This window comes from Diadema antillarum, unplaced genomic scaffold, assembly GCF_040938485.1.
Source record: "Diadema antillarum isolate AM-2024a unplaced genomic scaffold, OU_Dant_1.0 scf00000103, whole genome shotgun sequence".
In the NCBI taxonomy this organism is placed as follows: domain Eukaryota; kingdom Metazoa; phylum Echinodermata; class Echinoidea; order Diadematoida; family Diadematidae; genus Diadema; species Diadema antillarum.
Genome location: NW_027270992.1, coordinates 3738595 through 3765232, shown reverse-complemented (window position 1 = coordinate 3765232; position 26638 = coordinate 3738595). Strand labels below are relative to the sequence as shown.

The 26638-nt window shown below is 40.3% G+C and overlaps 1 protein-coding gene across 1 annotated transcript; it reads right to left on the bottom strand.

Annotated features, from left to right (window-relative positions):
- Positions 1 to 7427: 7427 nt before the first annotated feature.
- LOC139719069 (glycine dehydrogenase (decarboxylating), mitochondrial-like) lies at positions 7428 to 19935 on the bottom strand. The gene is made up of 15 exons (XM_071630510.1): positions 19339 to 19935; positions 16609 to 16687; positions 16072 to 16207; positions 15651 to 15815; positions 15260 to 15337; positions 13607 to 13754; positions 13167 to 13363; positions 12775 to 12871; positions 12087 to 12416; positions 11683 to 11913; positions 10681 to 11288; positions 10132 to 10382; positions 9697 to 9897; positions 9239 to 9384; positions 7428 to 8914 (listed from the first exon to the last, which is right to left on the bottom strand). Exons 1-15 carry the CDS (start codon positions 19630 to 19632, stop codon positions 8768 to 8770), a joined length of 3108 nt encoding a protein of 1035 aa, XP_071486611.1. The 5' UTR covers positions 19633 to 19935; the 3' UTR covers positions 7428 to 8767.
- Positions 19936 to 26638: the final 6703 nt, after the last annotated feature.

Genomic DNA, 26638 nt, shown 5'->3' with positions numbered 1-26638 from the left:
GTATTTATTATAAGCAAGAGAAATATTCATAGGCATATATTTATGATTCATTATAACTAGTGTCGCTTTGCTGCGTCAGGGGTCAACCTCCTTGGTTGCCTCTAGGCCTATATCATCTCCTGCCATACCAAGAACGGTCAAGAAGTAATGTTGTATATGTAACATTCAAAAGCCTGATTATAGAAAACTCAGTCGTTATACTTACGCCAAACCAACCAACTGCGATAAAAGAAAATACGTGTACATGTATATAACACCTATAAATAATTCTTTTAATCGAAAAAAAGCTATATGACGGATTATGATGAAAAAAAGTGAAAATTTTAAGGATCCCTGCTAATTTCAGCTTTTTATACTTTCGAATTATTGTGCGTCTGTTCACGTAGCTGGGCGTTCCGTGGTATGCTTTTTAATGGTAAATACAGTACATTGTATTCATTATACAAGATTGTAAAGCTGTCATATAAATCAAATTGTATATAATAGTTGTAGACAGATGGTTTTGAATTATCAGAATCAGTTTACCTCTTATCTTCTCTGCGGCAATAATTTACCTCTACAAAGAGATATTGTGCTTACACAGTATGTTTGATGAAACGACATACTTTGATTTCAACGCGGAACATTGCCTTTGTATGCCCCGTGGTGGCTGATCATAACTCAGTTTGTTTCTTGAGTATAGCAATCAACTCTACTGATTTCTTTCAAGTGCAACGGTACACAGATAAGTTATCGACATGCGCAAAATCGAGACTACGAAAACACTTATTGATAATATCAATGTGTACCATCTCGTTTAAAACCAGATGGAACTGCGTTACATGATTTTTAAGGAAAATATCAAAATCTACATACAATGTAGCCACAAGGGCCAGATTTAGAACCAGGAACACAATACACTAAAGTGCGTTTGAGTCCGTGTTGAACCCTGTAAAGTTTGTCAATTCTGCGTTTGTAGGCTTGCTCTCAGTTTTCCAGTTGAAGGGTATGGCTAGGAACTGATCAGTGGGAATCAGTGGGAATGCTGGGGGGGGGGGGTGATTGTTCCAATCCTTGTGGGATTCATTTAAGAGTACATTATATATCTATTGTTGTGTGGAATTTGTTTGCTTCAGAATGGTCTCACATTCAAGTAATGTGCAGTTTAATGTTTCCAGGTTAGCATGCCTGTACAGTGACGGGGCATTAAACTGCACATTATTTGAATAAGAGACCGTTCTGTAGCAAACAGTTTTCACACAATAGATATACATTGTATAATGTACTCTTAAAATGAATCCCACAAGAATTGGAACAATCATCCCCAGCATTCCCACTTATTCCCACTGATCAGTTACTAGCCATCCCCTTTAAATTTGTTTTTCTTTTAAACAAAAGACACTCCTGGCACTCCATTAAAAAGTTTGTGTTAACGGATAGTTAAAGGGGATGGCTAGTAACTGATCAGTGGGAATCAGTGGGAATGCTGGGGGATGATTCTTCCAATCCTTGTGGGATTCATTAAAGAGTACATATCTATTGTTGTGTGGAAATTATTTGCTTCAGAATGGTCTCATATTCCAGTAATGTGCAGTTTAATGTTTCCAGGTTAGCATGCCGGTACAGTGACGGGGCGACAGTTAACGGCCCGGATTGGAACAATCATCCCCCAGGATTCCCACTGATTCCCACTGATCAGTTACTAGCCATCCCCGTTAAACCCTGAGAATATAAGTTTTTTTTAATTTGTTTTGTTTTTCACAAAAGACATTACTCAACCTTGTTATAAATAGAAACAACGCAAATAGGAACGGGTGAAAATTGAATGCAAATTGGTTAAATAGTTTTGGTTGACATTGGGAAGTTTTCCCGGCATACTATTGTAGCACTCGTGGATTGACCTAGCTAAGAAAGATAGAATAAAAAAGACGCGATTAAAGGGATTGTATAGTTTTGGTTGAGACCTAATGTCAGGTTTCTAACATTATTTGGTGAGATGAGAAACCTCTTATAAAATATTAAAGAGCATGTAATTCCATGAGGAATTCAACGTTTATTTGATGAAAATTGGTTTTGAAATGGCTGAGATATCCAAAGCAGAGCGATTCTACTAAAGTGTGGATCCACATTTTATTACGATCGCTTTGTTTTACATTATTTTCTGATGTTTCAGTCATTCCAAACCCAATTTTCATCTAATAAACTTCCTCTTAAAATGGTATGCTTTATACTATTTCACAGGTGTTTTCTTGGTATCTCGCAAAAACTTAAAAGCCCAGTTCTCATCTCTACCAATACTTTACCATCCCTTTAACCCTAAAAGGGCCGGGCTTTTTTGGCTATGCTCAGACTGGGGGAGGGGGGGGGGGGATGGATTCCACCCCCCCCCCCCCGAGATCTCGGCCATCGGTGGTGTGATCGCGATGAAATTTTGCGTGCACGAGACCCACGTCATAATCTACAAGATTGTGTCATAAGATTTTTTGAAACAATCATTTTCAAATTTCAATTAATTAATTATGCAAATTAAGCTCAAGATCATATTTTAGCCTAATTAAAAACATTGAGAGTCTAATTTTTGATCTGTAAATCTGTTTTTAGCATATTCAACAATTGTACATCACAAAAACTTCCAAAACCCATTTCAATTCTTATGTATTTTATTGTTTTCAGAATTTCTTATGTATTTCCTTGTTTTTCAACTTTTGTTTTTTCTTTGTTTTTTTATCGGAAATGATCTCTTACCACTTTTCTACCATAATTAGCGCAAAATTAATCAATGAAAGTGATTAATTGTAAAAATCATCAGGTTTTTATGACTTTCATGACAGAGCACTGTTTTCCATAGGAAATGTACACAAAATCACAAAATTGTGCCTGTTTTGGGGCGACATTCCTTTACAAAAATGGGCGTGGCTTCGCAAAAGTACGCGCGGATGTTGCAAATTTGGTCTCAAAAGCTGCGCGAGACTTGAACAAGTAAAGTCAAGAAGCCTCGCGACGAGGCCTCCTCGCGTTACGGAATTATAGCGCGAAACGTCAGGATGGGGGGGGGGGGGGGCGGATTCCGCCCCCCCCCCCCCGGCCCTTTTAGATGAAAATCGGACAACCCCTGAAGTAGGCTACGTCCTGTTCCTTACTAGATTGGACTGTATAGTAAAGTGTACTGGTACGTACATGTATCAGTTGAAATGAGAACTGAGCTTTTAACTTTTTGTGAGATACTCTACGAAACCACTTCTGAAATGTTAGAGCATACAATTCTAAGAGGAACTCAAAGTTTATTTAATGAAAATTGGTTTTGAAATGGCCGAGATAAACACACACACACACACACACACACACACACACACAAAGTAGAACAAAGCGATCCTAACGATGGGTCCCGCCTTTTATTAGGATATGTTTGTTTTTGGATATTATCTTGGCCATTTCAAAACCAATTTTCGGCAAGTAAACTTTGAATCTCTCTCAGAATTACATTGTACATATGCACTCTCGTTATATTTCATGAGAGGTTTCTCACAAGAAAGTTGGAAACCTGAAGCCCCATTTCAACCCAAACTACTGTATTCCATGCATATAGTGGTAATGTCAGAGGAGAATCCCATTGAGAAAAATAAATTTGTTTTCGTGTACATCACAAGAACACTCAACGTAGGTTCACAAGAAGACGTGAAGAATGTTTGCCCTACACCAAAAATACGTCCTTGCCTTAACGTTTCTAAACGTATCTTAGAAGCAGTTCAATTAAGAAAATACATTTGTAGGTACATTTGTACAAAATGTATCATTCAAAAGATCTGGGAATTCCCTATTTCGGAGTACACGTACACCTAATACATGTACAATGTTGTAACTGATCCTCTAGCAATTGGTTGAAAGAGATTGGCCGGACTACATATGTACAACTGTACATTGTACTTTCAACTACATGTACAATTGTACTCCCTAATGTTTGAATGTTTGACACTTGATGGTTATAATTTGGAAAACTTCGGAACGGTAGTACACTATGTGTGAAATGATGTAACAAAGATATTTCCGTGACATCGTGCGCTGCTTCTCACTGTAGGATGCGCAACAGTGTAATTGTGACATCATCGCATCCTGCATCTGCATAGTGACTGTAGGCCTACATTTGTATATACAGTAGACCTCGCCTAAGTCGACATCGCATAAGTCGACAACTCGCTTAAGTCGACACAATAAAAAAGTCCCGATTTTTGCCTTTGTTATTCCTTAAAAATTTCCTCGTCTTAGTCGACATTTGTAAGTCGACAACTCGCGTAAGTCGACCTGATTCAGTGCCAACTGAGCTGAAATACGTGTTAATTCCCTCGTCTAAGTCGACATAATTTTTCGCTCAAAATCTTATCGCCATTCTCTGAAAAAGAATTGTTTGCCTGCTCCGATTCGCTGCGTTTCTACTCGGTAATTCACTAGTGTACGGCGCGGTAGCGTTCGCGCCATGCGTCCATTGTCTTGTATGCCAGAATATAAAAAGGACATAGGCCTACACTCATTTACACTGGAGCATGACATGTAGTACCCAAGACAGTTCACCTTACCCCTTTTCTCCCTCTCGTTTTCTCAAAACGCACAAATTTTGCACACTTATATGTCCCAGTAGGTATTCATTATCCGAACATGAAATAGGTGTTTTTGTAAATCCGTATATTCTAACGTTGATTATTCCGAAGCGCTATTAAAGCCAGGGCCCTTTCTAAAAAGATTTATTACAATGCAACTAATTGCATAATGCAACTCAAAAATTCAAATGCAAGTCCATCAAATCACACGCAACGATGTATTTAAACGCAAGAGTGTTGCAGAGAAGACTTGCGGTTTTTGTACGAAACTAGAAACTGCGTTTAAATAAATCTCTATATCTACGGAAGTGCGTTATTGTTGAAAAGACTTGCATTACTTTTTTCATTTCGTAAGCAAAATTAAAAATTAAACGCAACTCTGAAAATCAAATGCAAGTCCATCAAATCAATGGCACGCTGAAAAGACTTACGTTTGATAATCACACGAAACTAGAAAATTGTAGGAAACTTAAACTCAATTGCGTTTAAACGCAACACTAAAAATCAAATGCAAGTCCATCAAATCGCACGGAACGCTGAAAGACTTGCGTTTGATAATCATACGAAACTAGAAAATTGTAGGGAACTTTTTTTAACTCAATTGCGTTTAAACACAACTCTAAAAATCAAATGCAAGTCCATCATATCACACGTAACGCTGTATTTAAACGCAAGTGCGTTGCAGAGAAGACTTGCGGTTTTTGTACGAAACTAAGAAATTGCGTTTAAACGCGTCTCTAAACATCTACGGAAGTGTGTTATTGTTTAAAAGACTTGCATTATTTTCTATTTCGTAAACAAAATTACAAATTAAATGCAACTCTAAAAATCAAATGGAAATCCATCAAATCACACGGAACGCTGAAAGACTTGCGTTTGATAATCACACGATACTAGAAAATTGCTGGGAACTTTTTTTAACTCAATTGCGTTTAAACGCAACTCTAAAAATCAAATGCAAGTCCATCAAATCACGTAACGCTGTATTTAAACGCAAGTGCGTTGCAGAGAAGACTTACGGTTTTTGTACGAAACTACAACGTATAAGAAATTGCGTTTAAACGCATCTTTAAACATCTACGGAAGTGTGTTATTGTTTAAAAGACTTGCATTATTTTCTATTTCGTAAACAAAATTACAAATTAAATGCAACTCTAAAAATCAAATGGAAATCCATCAAATCACACGGAACGCTGAAAAGACTTGCGTTTGATAATAACACAAAACTTGAAAATTGTATGAAATTTAAGCTCAATTGCGTTTAAATGCAACTCTAAAAATCAAATGCAAGTCCGTCAAATCACAAGCAACGCTGTTTTTAAAACGCAAGAGCGTTGCAGAAAAGACTTGCGGTTTTTGTACGAAACTACAACGTATAAGAAATTGCGTTTAAACGCATCTCTAAACATCTACGGAAGTGTGTTATTGTTTAAAAGACTTATCGTAAGCAAAATTAAAAATTAGACGCAATTCTGAAAATCAAATACAAGTCCATCAAATCACACGGAACGCTGAAAAGACTTGCGTTTGATAATAACACAAAACTTGAAAATTGTATGAAATTTAAGCTCATTTGCGTTTGAACGCAACTCTAAAAATCAAATGCAAGTCCGTCAAATCACAAGCAACGCTGTTTTTAAAACGCAAGAGCGTTGCAGAAAAGACTTGCGGTTCTTGTCCGAAACTAGAAACTGCGTTTAAATGCATGAAATTGTACGGAAGTGCGTTATTGTTGAAAAGGCTCGCTTTATTTTTTATTTCGTAACGGAACTTTCGCCGTGACCGAACTTAGTCTGCACTTGCAGGGGAAAGACATCGCAACATTTACACGTTTCAAACTACCGAAACGCATGCTGCTTCACAAAATGTCAATGAAAACAATGATGACGAATTATTGTTAAAGTTCGCTATGCCGAAGTTTTAAATCTCAGTCCAAAGTTAAATTAGTCCGACAATATGAGGTTTGTTTTTACGAAGATTATAGTAGTCCGAAAAATGTTTTCGGATGAACAAACTTTTCTTCTTCTTTTTATTTCAGACAGGCACGCGTACAGAGCGGTAATGTTGCGAATCGGAGCGCGAGAACAATCTTATTCATTTACAGAGTATGGCAATACAAATTTAAGCAGAACAAATCATGCGAAATCACACGCATATCTTCCCAGCAACGCACTTGAATTTAAATCGCAAAGTTTAATGCAATTTTGGGGAATTTGCCTTTGATATTTCAAATCAAGTTTAAAACGTTAAGTGTCTAGAAACGGGCCTAGGTTTCCGATCCCGCTCTCTCAAAATCTCTCTAGAGATTTGGGAATTGTGCGTTGTTACTAACCCGCGCAAGATTTATGCATGAACTAAAACATTATTGTTGCTCATGTCAGTAGGCATGTTTTGGCGGCAAAAGGAGTAAGATATGGGTAGCGATCCGCATCGTGATCCAAATCTTACTCTGTACAGGGGAAATTAATTTTCATTTATAAGTCGACAAAATGTCGACTTACGCGTAAGTCGACATTCGCGTAAGTCGACGTGTTTTGCTCAGTCCCGATTATGTCGACTTATGCGAGGTTGACTGTAGTTAAGTGTGATCTTTCCTCAATGTAGCACCACCACTCACATTCTCGAGTCATTTTACTCACTTCTCTTGTTTAAATATTTGACCCACATTGTGGATTGTACTGCAAAACCTTAACACTCCCTCAAATATAGAACACTGCAGCAAAATGTTCTTAGGATTCATTTTTTTTTTATTAAACTTCGTACTTTACAAAGCAAGACAAGAAAGTCTTGAATCCAATTATGTACATAAATATCTTTTTGGCATGTATATTACAAGTTTATCAAATTTACATATGTATATTTACCTTTACATTTATATTACACAGATGAACAAATTCACAAATAACTTTCATGACACAGAACTTAAAAAAGAAAAAAAAAACTATTTGAGCACACAACACCTTTAACAAAGCTGATTAACTACACATAAATATGGAAATAAATAGAATAATAACCAGCTTGTTACCACAAGATTACTCTCTATAAAACAACTTTAACAAAATCACTTCCACACCCAATATCGCTCAAAATACATAACTTGTATAAAAATATAAAAATAATCTCCCGTTTTTTTTGCTTCATAATTGTTAAGTCTGTTGCCAAAACACAACAAATAAAAAAAAACTGCAGTTGAATACATTGGAACTTATAATCCATTTAAAATACTCCAAACAAAAAAAGACAAAATACTTCTGTTGTTGATGCTGCAATGGCTAGCAAATATCCTACAACACCTTTAACCTTAGTCTGTTACAGTTCAATATAGATGGTAAACAAATTACCAAAAGTAACATTGCTCTTTTAAAACAAGAGAAATACATGAAGTTTGAACTGTTCAAGAAATTCACAACTGGAATGATAAAATTAATCTCACAAACAGCATACCACGCCTCACGCATTGTCTGTTAACATTCTGACACACATCGTGGCAATTCAGAAATTGCCATTGTACATGCCAATTTCTTATTTTTTGTTTGCTTGAAATCACACAATCCATGACAGCATAAAATACAAAACACTCACAGAAACACAAGTTTACAATGAAGCCACAGTCATGAATAGAAGTGGTATCAACTGTGGCTTTACCAAAATGAAAAACTGAAGTAGTTTCACTGAAGTTACCATCGCTTGCAGATACAACTCATGCAGAAAAAAAAAAGTCACAAAGTAATTAGAGTTTGATATCATTTGGCAACCACAGTAGAAATTCACATTATACGAAGTATCAATTTTTGTCAACTAACATTGCACTGAAATAAACAAAAAAAAAAAGGGAAAAAAGTGTTATGATTTCGCTTCATGGTGAGAGTGATGATTGTACGAAACAGTTTTTCGTCAACTACAGCATGCTTTTGCTTTCTGTCCTAGCATTTTACCCAATTACTGTAAATCTGGCATCTCTCCAGCATAGAATTACTCTGAGAACTGATCTCTGGGGTCACTTGGCAATCCTGGTTGGCAGAAAACAGCTTGTCCTTTCAAAAAATTATTCTGTCCAATGTGAGGATTCCCACAATCTTCCAAGAGTCATTTCGCAAAAAGTTCACTCTGCACCACATCTTCCAGCTACAACCTCAGAGAATACTGTTGCATATTTTGAAAGTCCTCCAAAGAAAGAAGTCACCAAGGCACGATTCTCACGCCTGCTGGTAGAGAGGTTCAGCATCAGAGTCGGACGAGTAGGCCTCAACTGGTGGACAGCTGCACTTGAGATTTTGGTCGCCGTACACATCGTTGACTCTTCCTACTGTGGGCCAGAATTTGGTCTCTGGCCGGACAAAGGGCTGCAGACAGAGAAAACAAGAGACAATCTTGTGAGTGCAATCTTGTGTGATTCAGCGGAGGATGGCAGGCTTTTCATCGTAATTTCACTCTCACTAATCTCTGCAATTTTAGCATATGAATTGAACATAGTCATTCACTTTATCACCACAGAAATTTATGGTGGAATTTCCACTGTTCATGATTTTTGTTTGTGGGCAATGCTTTGGAATAACTTAGGAGGTCAATTGGAGATGCATAACAATATGAACAGGGCAAATTAGATCAACAGTTTATGTTTCCTCCACTCCCCATCTTCTTTTTTTTTCTTCCTTGAAAAAACTCACCAGTGCAAAGGCTGCCTGTTCCCGTGAGTAGGCACGGTCCCACTTTGAGGACATGACAACAGCTGCGGTGTGAGGGGCGTGCTTGATGGGGCTATCCTTGGCCTCGATGCGACCATCTTGGATGTCCTGAATCTCGTCACGGATGACTGCAGGGAATTGAGAGAGAAGACCATCAATTAGGATGTATTCTTCCACAGCTAGATGCAGGGCCACGAATATCAAAGCATTCTTTGTATTCATTCTAAATTTTGCTCTACAATATTACTGGCCTCATTAAGTACCAACAGCTGAGGAAAATTTGTAAGCTCATAGCATACTGCCTGATTATATACAGTGTCACTAGGTCGTTCAGAATTTTGCAGGAAATGGATTTAGTTTAGTTCTTTATTCCATGAAGATTAGGTGCAACTTGCTTTCCTAATTGCAGAGTCAACAGATTTTTGGCATACAGTACTTACAAAGCAGGGCATCACAGTATCTGTCCAGCTCAGCTTTGTCCTCGCTCTCCGTTGGTTCAACCATCAGCGTGTTTGTGACCGGCCACGACACCGTGGGAGCGTGGAAGCCAAAGTCTTGCAGCCGCTTGGAGATGTCCATCGCTTCGATACCGTCGCTCTTGAAGACCCGTGTGTCCAGGATGAACTCGTGGGCCACAAAGCCTGTTCAAAGAGGTCAAAAAGTGGAATGAGTAAGTTGCAGCAAACTAGGTTTTGACAGTCCCGATTTACACGACTTCACAATGAACTAAATCCAGTACATCTTTACAATGAGATTCATACATGCAGCAACTGTATTTACAAAAGTTATTTGAGTTACTTTATTAAGCTAGACCAACAAAGAAAGAACAGGAGGGGTATCAGATGCACACATAAATGCAGACAATGGATTCTTACCGTGTGTTCCCCGGTAGAGGATGGGGTAGGCATTCTCCAGTCTCTTCATCATGTAGTTGGCATTCAGGATGGCCACTTCAGATGCCTTTCGCAGACCGCTTGCACCCATCATCTTGATGTATGCGTAGGAGATGGGTAGGATGGAGCTAGATCCCCATGGCGCAGCGCTGACGGATCCAAAGGCCTGCTGGGTGGCTCCGGGCATGTCCACAATGGAGTGAGACGGGAGGAAGGGGGCAAGGTGCGCCTTACTGGAATGAGAAATGAAGAAGAAACAGATCATTATATTTGAATTCTTCTATCAGATAGGGCAAATGCTGTGCAAGAAATATTCAATTGTGAAGGACATAACTGTTATGTGATTAAAATTTTGAATATTTCCTCCTTAAGCCAAAAAAACAAACTTAACATAAATGAACTTGCTGGCACACATTGAAGTAGCAGTGGGCTGATGTCCCTTGTCTTCAAATCATTGCTAACCACCCCCCCCCAAAAAAAAAAATCAAAGAATAATAAGAAGAGAAGATGAAATTCATTATTACAACTTACACTCCAATGGGTCCCATGCCGGGTCCACCACCACCGTGTGGGATGCAGAATGTCTTGTGTAGGTTGAGATGGGATACATCTGAGCCGTAGTCGCCAGGCCGGCAGAGGCCCACCTGGGCATTCAGGTTGGCACCATCGAGGTACACCTGGCCACCGTATTCGTGAATCATGTCGCAGAGCTCGCTGATGCCCTCCTCAAAGATGCCGTTGGTGGACGGGTAGGTGACCATGATGGCAGCAAGGTTGTCACGATGCTTGTCAGCCTGGTTCTTGAGGTCGAGCAGATCGATGCTGCCGGCATTGTTCACCTTGACTGGCTTGACATCCATGCCAGCCATGTGCGCACTAGCAGGATTGGTGCCATGTGCAGAGGTCGGAATCAGGCAAATCTTCCGATGACCTTGGTCCCTGCTCTGCTGGTAGGCCCGGATGGCCATCAGGCCTGCATACTCGCCCTGGGCACCACTGTTGGGCTGGAAGGAGAACTTGTCATAGCCAGTGATCTCACAGAGGTCTCTCTCAAGGTGCTCAAACATCTCCTGGTACCCTTTGGCCTGGTCAATGGGGGCGAAGGGGTGGAGGGAGCTGAACTCCGGCCAAGTGACGGGCTGAAAAATGAATGTTTGCGAGACATGGTCAGCATCAATTTTTTTCTTACACTAAAAAAAGAACTCACTTGAATTAAAAGAGATCAATGTCTATACCCAACTAGCTCTTCAATCACAAGCTATGTTTGAGATTACAGATGAAGAGGTGGAGTTTCAAATGAAGCTATACCACTAATAAGAAGCCAAGCTGGTAGAGGGGTTAACATATGACCAGTTTGCCTCAACATGCTGATCTACATTTCAATTGACAATCAACCTAACTTTTGGGCATCAGCAATTTGCTTGTACAAAATGAAAAACACGGAACATGTTGTGGCCAATCATCATATATTGTATGTAACCCACTCAAAGAAAAGGATGAAGATTTATAGTCCCAGTCAACATGAATACTCACGATGAGCTCTGAAGTACTGTTGAGTTTCATGGTGCAAGAGCCAAGTGGAATCATAGAGTGAACCAGAGAGAGATCCTTGTTCTCTAGCTCCTTCATGTAGCGGACGATAGAGGTCTCCGACTGGTAGGTGTTGAATACCGGATGTGAGAGGATCTCTGATCGCCTTGAAAATTGCCCGTCAATCACACCGGTGGAGGGTGGTTCCTGAGCAATCTCTTTGGCAACATCAGCCTACATTGGAAGAAGCATAGAGACAAATCCATCAGCATCTTTGATCATCAGTCACTTACTGGGCAGGAACACTTATGACGAGTATATACATGTACAAGCAGGATAAAATTCCTCTTTGCATTGAAAGACTCTTCCAGAAGCAGGACAGCCTATTAATCAGAGAATCAACTTACTGCAGTCTGGCTGCTTCCCATGACCCAGAGGAGGTCGTTGAGGTCCTTCTCTTCCACAGTCTCGTCCAGAGCGATGCCGATGCATCCATCGTCAAAGACCCGGAAGTTGATCTCCTTCTCCGCCGCCCTCTGCAGGATGCCCACGCGCTGGCCATTGCACTGGACCTTAAGTGTGTCGAAGAACTGGTCCTGATTGACCAGCTCCAGTCCCCGGTTCTTGATCCCTTGAGCCAGGATGACCGTGGCCAGATGGATCCGCCTGGCAATATGACGCAGCCCCTTGGGTCCATGGTAGACTGCATACATGGCGGACATGTTAGCCAGCAAGGCCTACATGGAAAAACATCAACATAACAGCAGATTGTTGTCAAAATTGTTAGCAATGGTCAGATCTGCGATGCATTCAAGTGAATCCTTTTTGAAGAAAGGTCTTGATTATAAATATGTGTACGTGTCTACACCTTTCTGGGCATGAATCAAGCAAAAGTTACTGCAAACTTGCCAAAGCCATAAGGATTAGAAAGGGACAAAGCAGGCTACAGGAACTAAATGAGTGCCTAGCACTATGTAGCCCTGTACAAAAAATCTTGCTCCTAACCCCTCCCAAAACTGTAATCTCAACTATCTATATGTTGCTATTAATTAATTTTTGTTCCATCATGGACTGACATTGCCACAGAAGTCTTACCTGTGCAGTGCAAATATTGCTAGTGGCCTTCTCTCTCCTGATGTGCTGCTCACGAGTTTGAAGCGACAGCCGCAGTGCTGGGTTTCCAGCCGAGTCCCTGTGTTGCAGAAATTCACGAAAACAAGATTGCTTACAATCAATTCCCATTGTCCATTTTACACTTCGCAATCAAAGTAATCAACTTAAAACAATTACACTTGCTTCAACATAGTACAACAGGTCAGTCAGAAGAGGATAAAATTCAGAAGTGTATGCTATTATTGATACATAATGTAATGTCTCGTTTGCTGTTATAAAATCGGGACAACCAAAGTTATAGATGTGACGTCTCAATATCCCCTACTCCACCACAAAAACTTTATGCATAAAATGACAAAGGACATAGAACTTACTTTGTGACACCAACAATGCGCCCTGGCATGAGCCTCTTGAGGTGGTCTTTCACAGCGAAGAAGGCCGCATGGGGTCCACCATATCCTGGAGCTGTGCCAAAGCGCTGGCTGTTGCCAAGAGCGATGTCCACCCCAAATTCTCCCGGTGGGGTAAGGAGGACCAAGGCCATGAGATCAGTGGCACAAACTGTCAATGTCTGGATTGTGGATAACATAAACCATCACCTCTGTTAGCACAAATGAACATGAGGGACAACTACAGTTGTACTCCAAAATCTTTTAGAATCAATATGTTCACAACTCTGTTCTATTCATCTCACCAAGACTGACTAGTTTACTCAAAGAGCTATACCCTTAAAAGATTTTTTAACATATTTAAATGCATGCCCAAATATGATTTCTTCTCTTCTATTTCTTCGGAGGACAATCAGATTACACACCTTGTTGGCTTTGGCATTCCTCACAAGGGTGGTGTAGTCATTGATGGTGCCATCTGTGTTGGGGTACTGGAACAAGACACCGGCAACATCCTTCTTGCTGAAGTCCATCTTGGTGTATGGCAGGACTCTGACCTCAACCCCAATGGGCCTGCAGGAAAATATGAAAGATAAGAGGGAGGAAGGTTGAGTAACGGTGTCTGCAATGGGTGAATGCTTTCTGTTAGTGGGAGGAAAAACGTGACACTTCAGTGATGTGAATGGGGGGATGAGGAATTGAGTTGGGTTACATGTGTGCTTACATACATCACCTTGTCACAGTCATTACCTTTCTTTAAGACTTTTAAGGCCTTTAAACTTGCGGGTACAACGCCCCCTGGGTGGTGGCTGTCACCAGTCCCTTTTCAGGAGCCCATGATTGGATTGGTACACTTCCCCTCCTCCAGGATCCGAACTCGCTCTATCGCGCTCCATCCTTTAACCACTACTGCATGTACCTCCCCAGCTAGGTTGGAGTCTTGAGTCTCTGGTAGTGCGAAGCCGATGTCGGTGGTCAGGCCGAGTCTTCCGAGTCCCCACCCTACCATGCAGTCATCAGCAAGTGGCCATGGTAGTATTTATGGTGGTGGGCAAGGCAATCACAGTTGTCAAGTTCACCACTTTAAGAACAGGCCACCGCATTGTTCGGGACTTTGATGTTACAGGTTACTTTAATCTCATTGTGGCCAAAGGAATGGATTAAATTGGTGACAGAGCTTCATGGGGAAGTGTTCCACGGCAGGCAAACTCGGCGATCTCATGTGGAAGGCTCGTGAAATGCTGCAAAGGGACTGGAGTGCATACAGCATGCAGCGAGAAAAAGAAGAATTAGTCCTCAAGCTTGAGTTGGTTGGGTACACCAATGGGATGAGGGTTAAGATGGGCTCATAACAAAAAAAAAAAAAAAGGAAGGAAAAAAGAGAGGAATAGCATGTCAAGGAATGCTTCGAAGAAGTATCAATACTAGTATAACCCATAGATGATCCACCATGACACAAATTAAAACATGTACATAAAACTTAATGTCCAAAAGGTCCTGAAAAGGAGGATACATAGAGGGAAATTCATATTTATAAAGGAATAAATCCACTGACTGCAGCAGCCGTCATTAACTTTGCAATGAATCTGCCAGAGAAAAAACAATAAATGCTTTGACAGAGAGGCAAAAATATCTGATTAATAAATGCAAAGATCAGGTAATGAGAAGTAAAAACAAGGTGATGAATATGGACTGGAAGTTCAAAGAACAATTCATAACATCTTAATTGGTGCTTCTTTCCACAGCATGGTTGTTCACACAAAAGAATTGCAAGGAAAAAGTTTCCCCAAGACAAAATCCTGATGAATGAAATGTAACCCTTGGAAATGGGAAATATTTGGTCAGGTAGATAGGGTTATTGAAACCATGAACTCACTCGCTGGTCTTGAGTAGAAATTACAGCCCGCAAACCTTTAAATGCTCTTAGAATATCGTGTCATTATTACAGTGCAGATTCATAAATTAAACATGGTGAATGGCAAGTGCAAGTGCAATTCAAATTAATACACACAGTGCTCCCAAGAAAAATGGGTAATACAAGTACAGCAAGCACTATACACGGCACGAACAATACTCACTCTGCACGGGTTTGGACAAGCTTGATGGTGTGTGGGTGGCATTTCTCATCCACATAGAACACCTTCCTCTTGGTATGCCTACGAAACACACAGAAAAAAAAGAGAAAATCATTAGCAACTTGCTTCTCTCACAAAATCCATGTTGCATCACCTTTATCTCAGAAAATGCCAATAACTAAAGATTCCCTCTTCGAATGGAATAAAGTTTGCAGATACACGATGAATCATGAATGAATGAATCATGACTCAATGAATAAACATGTCTTCAGCATTTCCTAAAACAAGCAAAATTTTCAGTCTTCTAAGTGCCATAGACTATCACAAGGTCCATCCAAATTCAGATTCTCATTCAAAGCAAAAAAAAAAAAAAAAAAAAATGTTGGAGACTCACCTAAAGCACATGCCCATGGCCTCGGCCGCTGCCGTGCCTTCGTCCAGTAAAGATGAGTTGGCAATGTCCAGACCAGTGAGGTCAGCCACCATGGTCTGGTAGTTGAGGAGGCTGGTCATGCGCCCCTGAGAGATTTCTGCTTGGTAGGGAGTGTACTGGGTCACCCTGTCAAAGAGAAGGGAATGGACAATAAGTTTATATCTACTTCCTGAAATTGTGTAGTCCACACCACTGAAACACATATTTTATAAGAATACAAACTTATTTCCTCTATTTCTAATCTTCCTCTTCCCCAATTACTGCACTCCACAGAACTCAAATTCTTAATTTCATTGTCACAAAATGCTACACATGCACAGAGTTTGAAACAAGACCAGAAGCAAACCCACCAAGAAATAGATATTTGAGGGATTGTACTCACCAGCCAGGGTTTTCTAGTATGTTGCGGACAATGACTGTGGGAATATGGCAGTTGTGGTAGCCCAGCCCAATGTAGCTCCTCCATACTTTGTTCATGGATGCCATGTCCTTCAACTTATCCAGCATCTCAGTTTCACCTGTGGGAATATCAGAGACAAAAATATCAAGGTAATGCATCATTCCCTTTTCAGTTACTGCAACATGAAAAGTGATATTCATGACTAAGAAAAGCATGGAAGATTTAGTATAAGGTCTCTCTCTTGCAATTTAATGTCTTTTCTCAACTTAATAAACAGACCTAACAGTGCTTTGTTTTTTTCAGTTGCCATATCAATTATTGCAGGGCAAATTGTTTCTATCCTTCTAATAATACAAATTTGAATTCATGTATATGGATCTCGTAAGTACACACCTATGCTATAGATACTGCATATATTTACAATATAAATTTAAATGTTGAGTTGAAATAACAGTTAATTTCTTTTTGAGAGTAGAGTCAAGTGCCTAATTTCACTCCTTAACAAGCCTCCATACTCACACTGAGCTGGATCAAGGTCCATTTCCTTGTTCAGTTTGATTTCTCTGGGAACAGTGCTGTCAATCATTTCGGCCATGCTCTGCAGGGGAGATAATTTAAGGACATTCACTAAAATATGAGAAACATGTCAACAAATAAGCAGCTTCGATTCTGTGACATGGCCATGTCTAGATCAGACATAAAACCCTATACTTGGATCAAATTAAGGAAACAATAATGGGAATCCAGGTCACTCTTTTTTTTTTTTTTTGGTCAATACTCAGAAAAATAGCTCTTAAATTCACGATGGCATAATTCTATTCCTTGATTTTTCATGCAACACTAGCACATACACACACAAGAGCCCCGACAAGCATTTGGAGGGAAAAACGGTTGAAATTGGAGGGAAACGAAGCCACTCATGCCCTCTTGCTCTAATCACCTAAAGCTTCTTAGCAAGGTCATTAATTCCAGCGTTTTACTGAGGTCCCTTTAACAGGAAGCTCCAGACCCAAAATGCATGTACTCCACCCAAATAACGCGCTCCTACCAGAGGTCATTGTGACGAAACAAAGGACAACAGCCCTGAATCGCCAGCCGCGAGAAACGTTCTGGCCAATCAGAGTGCGCGTTTGGTCACTCACTGCGAGAAGGACGTCGCGTCGTGTACGCGTGGGAAAATGGGCGCGTGAGGCAGAATGAAAACAATAACAAAGAGTGATCCTCACTCACCGAGGGCATGCTCAAAGGTCAGGCGGGGTAACCGTCGAAGTATGTCAGAGACGGCAACTTTTTGTTTTCACTTTTTCTTTTCTTTTACGGCATAAGGTCAAGCAATGCGCTGTAACAGAGAGGGAAGGGCGTGAATTGTCTGACCTCTTCGGGGATGACTTTGTCAGAGAAGACATACAAATTGCAACCATATCATAACTCCCACAAGAATATTGAATACAGGGCCTACGCAGCACAGGGCGAGGAACAATTAATACTACCGAAGTCTTTTCCGTGACAATCTGAGAAAAAATAACCATCTGCCACTTCATATCAAGCGAATGTTCATACCACTTATTAACAGTGTTAACTTTAGCTTTCCTCCGTGTGCGTGGCCTGGGCTCCTAATTACACGGGGTTTATCAAATCGGGCCTTGTATCGGAAGGTCGGCAAGCAAGCAAGAGATTCTACTCGGAAGTTGAGACTTGTTAGTGCATGTGTGTGTGAATCCCGATATTAGAATCATACGGAAATTTGACAGGCGATATCTTACATCATCTGAGGCCTATGACACATATTCGAGTAGTACGAATAGTTTGATTTAACATGGGTTAGAAGAAGAACAAGAAAAAAAAAGGACATAAAATGTTACCCGCGCTTTCGAGTGTGGGGCACAATGAATAGTTCCGCTGGCGGGATAGCTCAACGGCAGAACGAGAGGGGCGGAGCGCCAGTGCAAACCGGTCACTCATGAATATTTAACAAGGCCTCAACGCCCCAGTGCACATGGTTCGTCACGTTGTTAGCACGCGAACGAAGCGCACACCGTGAGAAACCATGCTTCGAGCACTGGGTAGCGAATGCCGTACATGTGTAGATCAACGTAAACAGTCGACCTCTCTCAGTCGCTAGCTAGTCGTTCCTGCTAACACGCACGGACAAGTGCAAGCGTGCGCACGAAGAAATCACACCAACTTTCAAAGTATGGCTGCTCAATATGGGGGAAAATATAACTGCACACCAGTATTTATACTTAAGTTTTTTGGTCGCGAATTTCAAGATTCGTATTCAGTATCAAGATAATGAAGATATCTCTCCATACGCTTCTTTCAACACTGGGAATCGGGACTGTGTTTGATCTAGTTAATTATTGAAGTCCGAGCGAAAGCTACATACACTCTGTTGGGCCTAATAGAGCCGCGAGGAGGGTGTCCGATTGTGCGTGTTTATTTAAAAAAAAAAGGAGTAAATTATCGATACACTGTACCAAGTAAATTTACTCGAAGTTCAATAGAGCACAGGTTAGCTTTTACTTGGCATCATTGTAAATATAAACGTCTCGTGTCAAACTTGAAAATTTTCCTCAGACAAATAAATGTGAATTTATCTAGACCCAGGCTGTAGGAACCTAGGTATATATTCCGGTATTCCAGATCGCGGACGACGAATTTCCTCTTTCGTAATAAACAAATCCAAATTTATTAACAACACACAGCCCAGTCGGGCTATATACCAAATTTATATGACATAGAGTACTTCTACCTTAGCTCCTTGATGATTAGTCTTCATAACTGAACTAGAAACTGAACTAACAAAATTAAGAATATTCAACAATACAATCGTAATTGATGGCAAAGAAAGTTGTGGGGAACCTGAAACAAAATTGAATAACTAAATCACGATAAATGTAGCTCCAATACGAAATACAGGGACGGATCCAGGAATTCTTTATTTTATTTTTTTTTTTTGGGGGGGGGGGGGCGCAAACAATATTTCTGATACTTCCTGGTTTTATATCATTTTTTTCATTTCGTTTGTTTTAACTAAAGAAAGACCCCTCTGGATCTGCCACTGAAACTGAACCAGCGCAGAAACATTCGGTCGATACGCTGAGCTGCAAACAATATTTACTACAGTAACACTAGCCACATTTCTACATTTTCAGGTACAATATATATATTACAGCATAAAAACAGAAAAAAATGACATAAATGAGAACAGGAGAAAAAGCGTCAAATAATAAAATTTCTTCCACTTACATCAACCCCGACCACTTGTAGCATTTCTTGAATGTCTTCCTCCCGCGGTCCCAGATGCCTGTCAGCAAAGTTGTCGTGTTTGTGGTAGATTCTGTCCAAAATGCGGGTATTCTCCAGACAAGATGGTGTAGCGGTGTGCTGATTTCTGCACTGGTCCGTCATAATCACTGCTGAAGTTGCCGGGGCCTTGCCCAGCATGGCAACTGGGGCTTGTCGGGCTCCAATAGCTCCCTTGGCCCACTTCTGGCTGCTCCTGCGAGCGGCAATGGCAGGCAATCTCGCAATTCGCATCATTTTGGCGATGAGTTGATTTATCACTTTAAAAACCTTTCCGGTTCTAAAACTGATGACCAATGGTCTAAATGAAATCGCGGTGAAACGGCGCGCCTGGAAGAGGCGAAAGACAAATCACACACAAAGTATGAGAGTTCGACTTGAAGATGGAAAATCAGTCACTCAGTAATTTTTGGCTTTGAAAGCCGTTGCACTAGTGCTACCTATTCTCACGGAGGGCCAGCATGTCACCGGTTTTCTGCTTTTCTAAAGCTTCAGCGAGCATCCTCGATATTTATACCCTCCGCGGCTAGTAGCCGGTTGATGTTGCGATTTCGTTGCCATCGATCCCATGTGTATAGACGCATCCACGAGACTCAAGAATCTGCTTGGAACCGGTTCGAAGCGAGTTATTCAGAGACGTTTGTTGTAGTATGCAAATTATGTCAATGCTCCGCCTCAGCGTAGAGGGGCTCGTCTGTTGCGTCAGCCAATGGCGCGCGGCATTCCTGTCACACCCCCACGCTATGCATGAGTCAGCTTGTCATATGATTAGCGATCACATACTAGTACTTAGTACATGTACTGCAGTGCAAGATGCAAGATTCGCCCTGCCACTGCGCTACTCGAGTTCGGAGCAGAATCTCACCAGCTCGCGCTCTCTCATTGTTCCTGCCAAGGAGCTAGCTCCTTGTTCCTGCGTAGTCAAAATTTTGGCCCTGCCAGAAAAATGTTGGAGCAAGTCCAGTAATTTAACAACTACCTGTATCGATTTTCTGTTGTCTTGCGGTATGCTAAAAGAAAAGTTACCTTCCTAATGGTCATTGAATCTTCTCTCTGTAACAGAAATTTGCCGTCCAAAATGATCCGTATACATATCGGGAAACGGATGTCTATTACAGAATTGGTTACCGCCAAACTTGATACAGGGATGTCCCCGTGATAATATTGGAGTGTATGATATCATTGTTAATCTAGTCATTGATACTTTCCCATGCTGTTACAGGAATCATTCACACGATCTAATTCTATCAATCAGCAATTAAAACTGACACTTGCCAATAAGTTGTAGACATATTCAACAACCGTACGTTCGCTTCATGAACAGCCACGGGGCTCCATGGTTAAGTATACATTCCGATCCATTTCGGGTTCCCCCGGGCCCCCATTTCCCCGCAGCTGTAATTCGAATTCGTTAAATCTGTCAGAAAAAGCGATTAATATCAAATAAATAATTTACTCATTTATGCGATACTAGTAGGGGCCTACACATAGTTTTCGATATAGCCCATGTTACTTGGCGCAGAATTAAGGTTTGTGTATACCACTTTATTTGACCACTACAAGTTATTTGACCACTATAAGTGCACTATTTACTAATTTCTAAAAGATAAAATGCTTCGCATTGCTCTTAGGATTGCAAGGAACTATTCTAAAAATGGTAAATGAATTAATAGTGCTGCATCTCAGCTGTGTGCCACCTAATGAGTCTAATTGATATCTATGGCTTAAAAGAATTTCACGTTTTATATTTCATATCATTATAGGCCTATGGTTATATTCACTGTGTTTGGGGAAAAATCCACTTTTGATGCCATCATAACACGAGGTGTGATTTGTGAAAATCTTGATAATCATTTATGATCATGTCATAGACTCTAATGAGCAATTTATATAGGGTTTCTCTTCAGCATATGTTTTGAATGTTCGAACAAAAATAACCTAGCATAATTTTCGTGAATCTTAACAATTTCCGGGATTTATCGTGTTCATTCGCTGACACAAGTCATTTCAACATCGAAGCCATCCAACATCATGTCAAGAGTTGAGATCAGCGAACTTCAGCTAAGCCGAGAGTAAGTTCGCGCGGGAACCGGTTTCAGGCGGTTCCCAAACCATGGTCGTCCGCATTGCCTAGTCTGTCATTGCAGACTGGAAACTAACTAGCGCCACGTCGACGAAGGACACATCGGAAATATGCATATAACAGTAGAGAGGTATGCAACAATAAGTAATGGATATACTGTAACATAAGCACGAGAGTAATTAGAGGATGTTAATATTGTACAAATCACTGCAAACCCTTATAAGACGATCAATGTTGTGTCTATCAATAAATCCTCTTCACACGATATCCAATTTTCGACAACGGTAGGCAGTGTGCTGTGAAAATATCCGCCTCTTTGTCGGCTGAGCAATGTAAATTTCCAAGAGCATAATTAGTACGTTTCTTGAAATAATAATCATAAGTTGTCAGTTTAAAATAGCAATCAGCTCAGAGAGGATGTCAGTCTGATTGGGTGTGTGTACATGCCTATTGTACATGAGGGGATCATTGTTGTGGTATGTGAAGGTATACTAGTACACGACAGTCGTTTTCCTGTAACATATGGGTTAGCAGTCTGCTTTCATCTTTTAAAATGAAAATCCGACACCCATGAATTCTTCATAGCACAATTGTATTGAATCTATCATGACGCAATAATAATGTACCCCTATTGTAGTATAATGTGACACAAGCAGAATAACGATCATAGCGTATTGATAGTCTCAGAAACTAAACACTGATCGATGGGCTCGCCCTCGAGAACCGGATGGTTGGAAGACCATGACATCGGCAGTCACGATTTTCGTGCGAGATAATCATATTTCACCACCATTAGTACATTATCCAAACTAACGTGAATATGGGGAGAGGGAGAGAGAGAGGGAGAGGGAGCGCGCTGGGGAAGCAACCTGCCTGTCGCGATAGCTGACCCATTTATTTCTGAACCCTATCAGCCAGCGTAGATTACTAGTTACGGCTCGCGATCCAAGTTCAAGCTCGCGGACTGTTTGTAGCTTACTGTTGACACAGTGAAGCATTGGTGCGTTTATTAATAGCACTTTTTATATACTCTCTTTTCTCTCACCTCGTTACGAAGCTCTGAAATGTGAAACTACAACGTATTTGTTTGTTTGTTTGTTTTTCATTAATCTTATATGCATCTATAATAATTGGTATATGAAGAGTTTGTTCGCAAAAAACCATTTTTGAAGATTTTGAAGTACGGTCTCTGTCATAAAGTACAAAATAATACCTTTTAAAGGATATATTGGTCACTACATAGGAACATTTTTGAAGTTATGGTCAAAAGAAGCCAATTATTTTCTTATTATTCTCTTTATTTTTTCTAGACCTTTAGTCGCAAATATCTCCATTTAGCAAATATGGACTTATCGGTTTTTGCGAACAAACTCTTCATATACACATTTAGGAATATGATTTTAAAGTGATCAACGCATCTATGAATTCTTACATAGAATCATGCACCGGATGCTGAAATATCACATTACATGGATAAAACTGTGGAATTTCCCACTTATAGGTGAATATGTGCAGGGGATCAACTTCCTGATATGTTTGACAATAGATACATTGATATTTCAAGCAGCCGAAGCCATCAGGATGTGCAGGGATGATAATTGAATGAAGGTTCAAAAATGTTCTATCTTTAGCATTCTTAAGCCCCAAATGCCATTAGAAATAGAATCGTTGCAAATATTTCTTTTTTTAATTATATGTTTTATTTCAAAATCACATAAAATCACAATATTTACAAATAATCATCAATCAGCAAAAACGAGGAAAAAAAAAGAAGAAGGAAAAAAGTGAAAAGAGCAACTGACTTTGAGTTTCACTCATTGTACAAATCTAAATGGTGCGACGAACATATAAAAAATGTCCCTTTCGCTGCAATGTTTTGTTTATGCATAATAATTATATTGACTGATGATTTCAGATAAGGACCCCCCCCCCCAAAAAAAAAAAAAAATGCGAAGGAAACAGGACATTGCTGTGATGGCAGAGAATATTATTTTTGTTTACAACCCCCAAATCTGCGAAACGCAAGAGAGATACCAAAGCAAGCCCATTGCGGCGAAGCTCGGATCACCGCCTTTTGAATAAGCATGAGGTTGCGAAACGAATCGCTCTGCCTTGGTCATGAATAAACATGAGGTTACGTGTCCCCATGTCCTTTTTGTTATGACGGGTCCTCGTGATCCATTATGTCAATAAGATTGGCTCTCCGCCAACGCACAGACACGCTCCCCTTATTGTAGTCTACACGCACCCCAAGATCTTTGTTGATAAAGGACGGTGCATGCCCCATAGCCCACCGGAAACCAAATAGTGAAGGATCGATACTTTCACCTCGTACGTGAATCCCGTTCAACCTCTGTACGTTCAGGGAGGTGGAAAGGTACGTTTAAAAATGGTTGTAACACGGGCCTTGGTTTGTGGAAGCTGTGTAAAAGCAGGGAGGTGGGGACGTAAAAGGGTTGACCTTTATTTCAATGAAGAGAATGAGCTGTATCATGACAAGAGAGAAAAAGATACATTGAGACAAGCAAATACAATGTCATACAATGGAGCTACTCTCATGTTGTAAAAAGAAATAACAAAATGATTCATGAACGATATCTGAAGTAGTGAGAGAGAGAGAGATAGAAGAAACCACTGGATTCTACAAGTGTAAATACTGGATACACAGTAATGTAAACAGTAATAACAAGCGCTGAAGGTAGAAATAGTGTATATTTCTAGTAGAATAGGCGGGGTAAGGTGGGGCATATGACCATCAAACAGGTAGAAATTAGAGGTATTATGCTCTTTACTTCTCCTATGCCTGTGTGACTGGTGAATGCTACTATAGTATAAATGCCATCATGCATCACTAAATCACTTGTATGTTGATTTCAGAACTTGTGAAGATATTGACCTTAAGCAAGAAAATAATGAAAACATGGAAACACACCTCTCAGCGCGTATACATACGCGCGCACACACACACACATACAATATTCATACAGTGTATGTGTATATTTTTCACTTTGTATTTTGTATATGCAACATATAATTCTAGACATGACACGACCAATTAATGGAGATGATCTCATATGTTTGCCTAAAATACAGACCAACGGGATTTAATAAAATATCGACTTTACCTTACACCATTTCTACACGTTTTTGAAAGAAAAAAAAAATTGGTGTTTACATTGAACTTGAAGAAATTGCATAAGAGTGTCTAGTGGCGAGACTATCCTTTGGTTCAATGCCAAGTCGACACACGCACTCTCTTCGGTATATTTTCGGCAGCCGGTGTACAGTAAAGGGAGAGTGCATTCGAGATGACGTCACAAACGAATTTCTCGCGATCGCCTTCCGTCATAACACTGGCGTGTCCGTACGGCGGATGACGACATCGCAGCGTCTTGTGACTTGCATTCGTAGAAAATGCCAGATACATAAATCACGTGAGCTACAATCGTTTTGTGTTGTTGTATAATGACAATGTGCGTGTCGTTATACATAATCCAAACAAATATAGTGCGGCGATGTTTACAATATTATGGTTTCATGAAAACATATTCACGGGCACGACTGTGGAACGATTGGTCATTATGCGAAAAATGCTTTTTCGGGTTTTTTTTTCTACATCCTGTTAGAATATGGTTTGTATTTGACTTGATATAGGAAAACAGAATATCTGAAATAGATGATAGAAAAGAAAAGGAAACAACTAACATTTTATAGAGCGATCGTGCAATCGGGAAAAAAAAAAGCATATCCGAAAAATGCTGGAACGTGTAAATCCCTAAATTCTTCAGCACGGCATCTCGTATAATGTGGATGCAACCAACAAGTAGTACTATCTAAATCGCTAATTACGGTTGGAAGGTTTTTATTTCAGTGGACATCGGAAAGGCTGACCGCTCTGAAAATTCATCATTTATGTATCTATCCTTTCTGTCTATCACTGTATATACCGTATGGATGGATTTATTACATGTGGTAGGATTTATTATGCCATGTATGTATATCTTTTATTGATAGTGGTCTTATTCAAACGCTGATAACGTACTCATGGGCGTCACCAGGGGGGGTGCGTTGGGTGCGAACGCACCCCCCTTCAGCCCGTAATAAAAAAATAAAAATAAATAAAAATCAGTCTGCGAGCGACCTCAACGCCGGACGCTAAATAATTATTCTTTTTTATATTTTTTTTTTCAATTTTGCACCAGGGACAACACATTCGTGGGTAAAAACAGTTCGCACCCCTGGCTCTGGCAGCACTGATTTTATACATATAGTATTCTATACAGTGTTTACTATTCATCGACCGTACTGTACATCCGTACGGTACGGAGCACGCACACGTTTGCATGTACGTGTGCTACTTACAAGTATGTAGGGTCTACGTACGTTACTTCTGACCAATCCATATTGCCAGCCCAAGTGCGAGCCATTAAAAAAAAAATAAAAAAAAATGGAGGGGCAAGTATATCATTTTGCCCACCCCCTCGATGATTTCAGAGACGAGAAGATTTCCTTCTTACCTTTTTTTTGACAGAAAAAAAAAGTTGGTCCCATGAAAATATTGGAGGAGCAAGCATAATTATCATATTTTTGCCCCCCATAATTAATAATTGATAAATGAGAAGATTTTCTTGCTTTTGATAGAAAGAAAATGTTGCCCCCATAAAAATAATGGAAGGCAAGCGCACCATACGCCCCACCCCACATAATCATAATTCCCGCGATGAAAAGAAATTCTTTGCTTTTTTTTTTGTTAGAAATCTGTCCAATTATTTCACCCAAAAGCAGTGGCGTAACTACGGAGGGGGGGGGGGGGGGCGCACAGGGGGGGGGGTGCCTCCCCCCCCCCCCTCATCCGCTAGTTAAAAAAAAAGACTTACCAAATATGGTAATTCAAGGGTTAGTAAACTGCTTTTGAAATCGACATGAAAGGGTGATCAAGATATTTTTCTATGATTTCTTTTAACCAAGAGGTATATAGTGTGAAATATTGCTCAAAAAGCCCGGAGCCGACAAAAGGTTGTGATTCAGCGTGATTCCTGGTTGGCATTCTGCATATAAGTAGGATGTGCGCAGTGTACTCAGAACATGCGAACGGCAAAAAGAGTCGGTGCAATGTTGCGCAATGTGATGTAGAATGTACACCTTTGTACCTTATATACG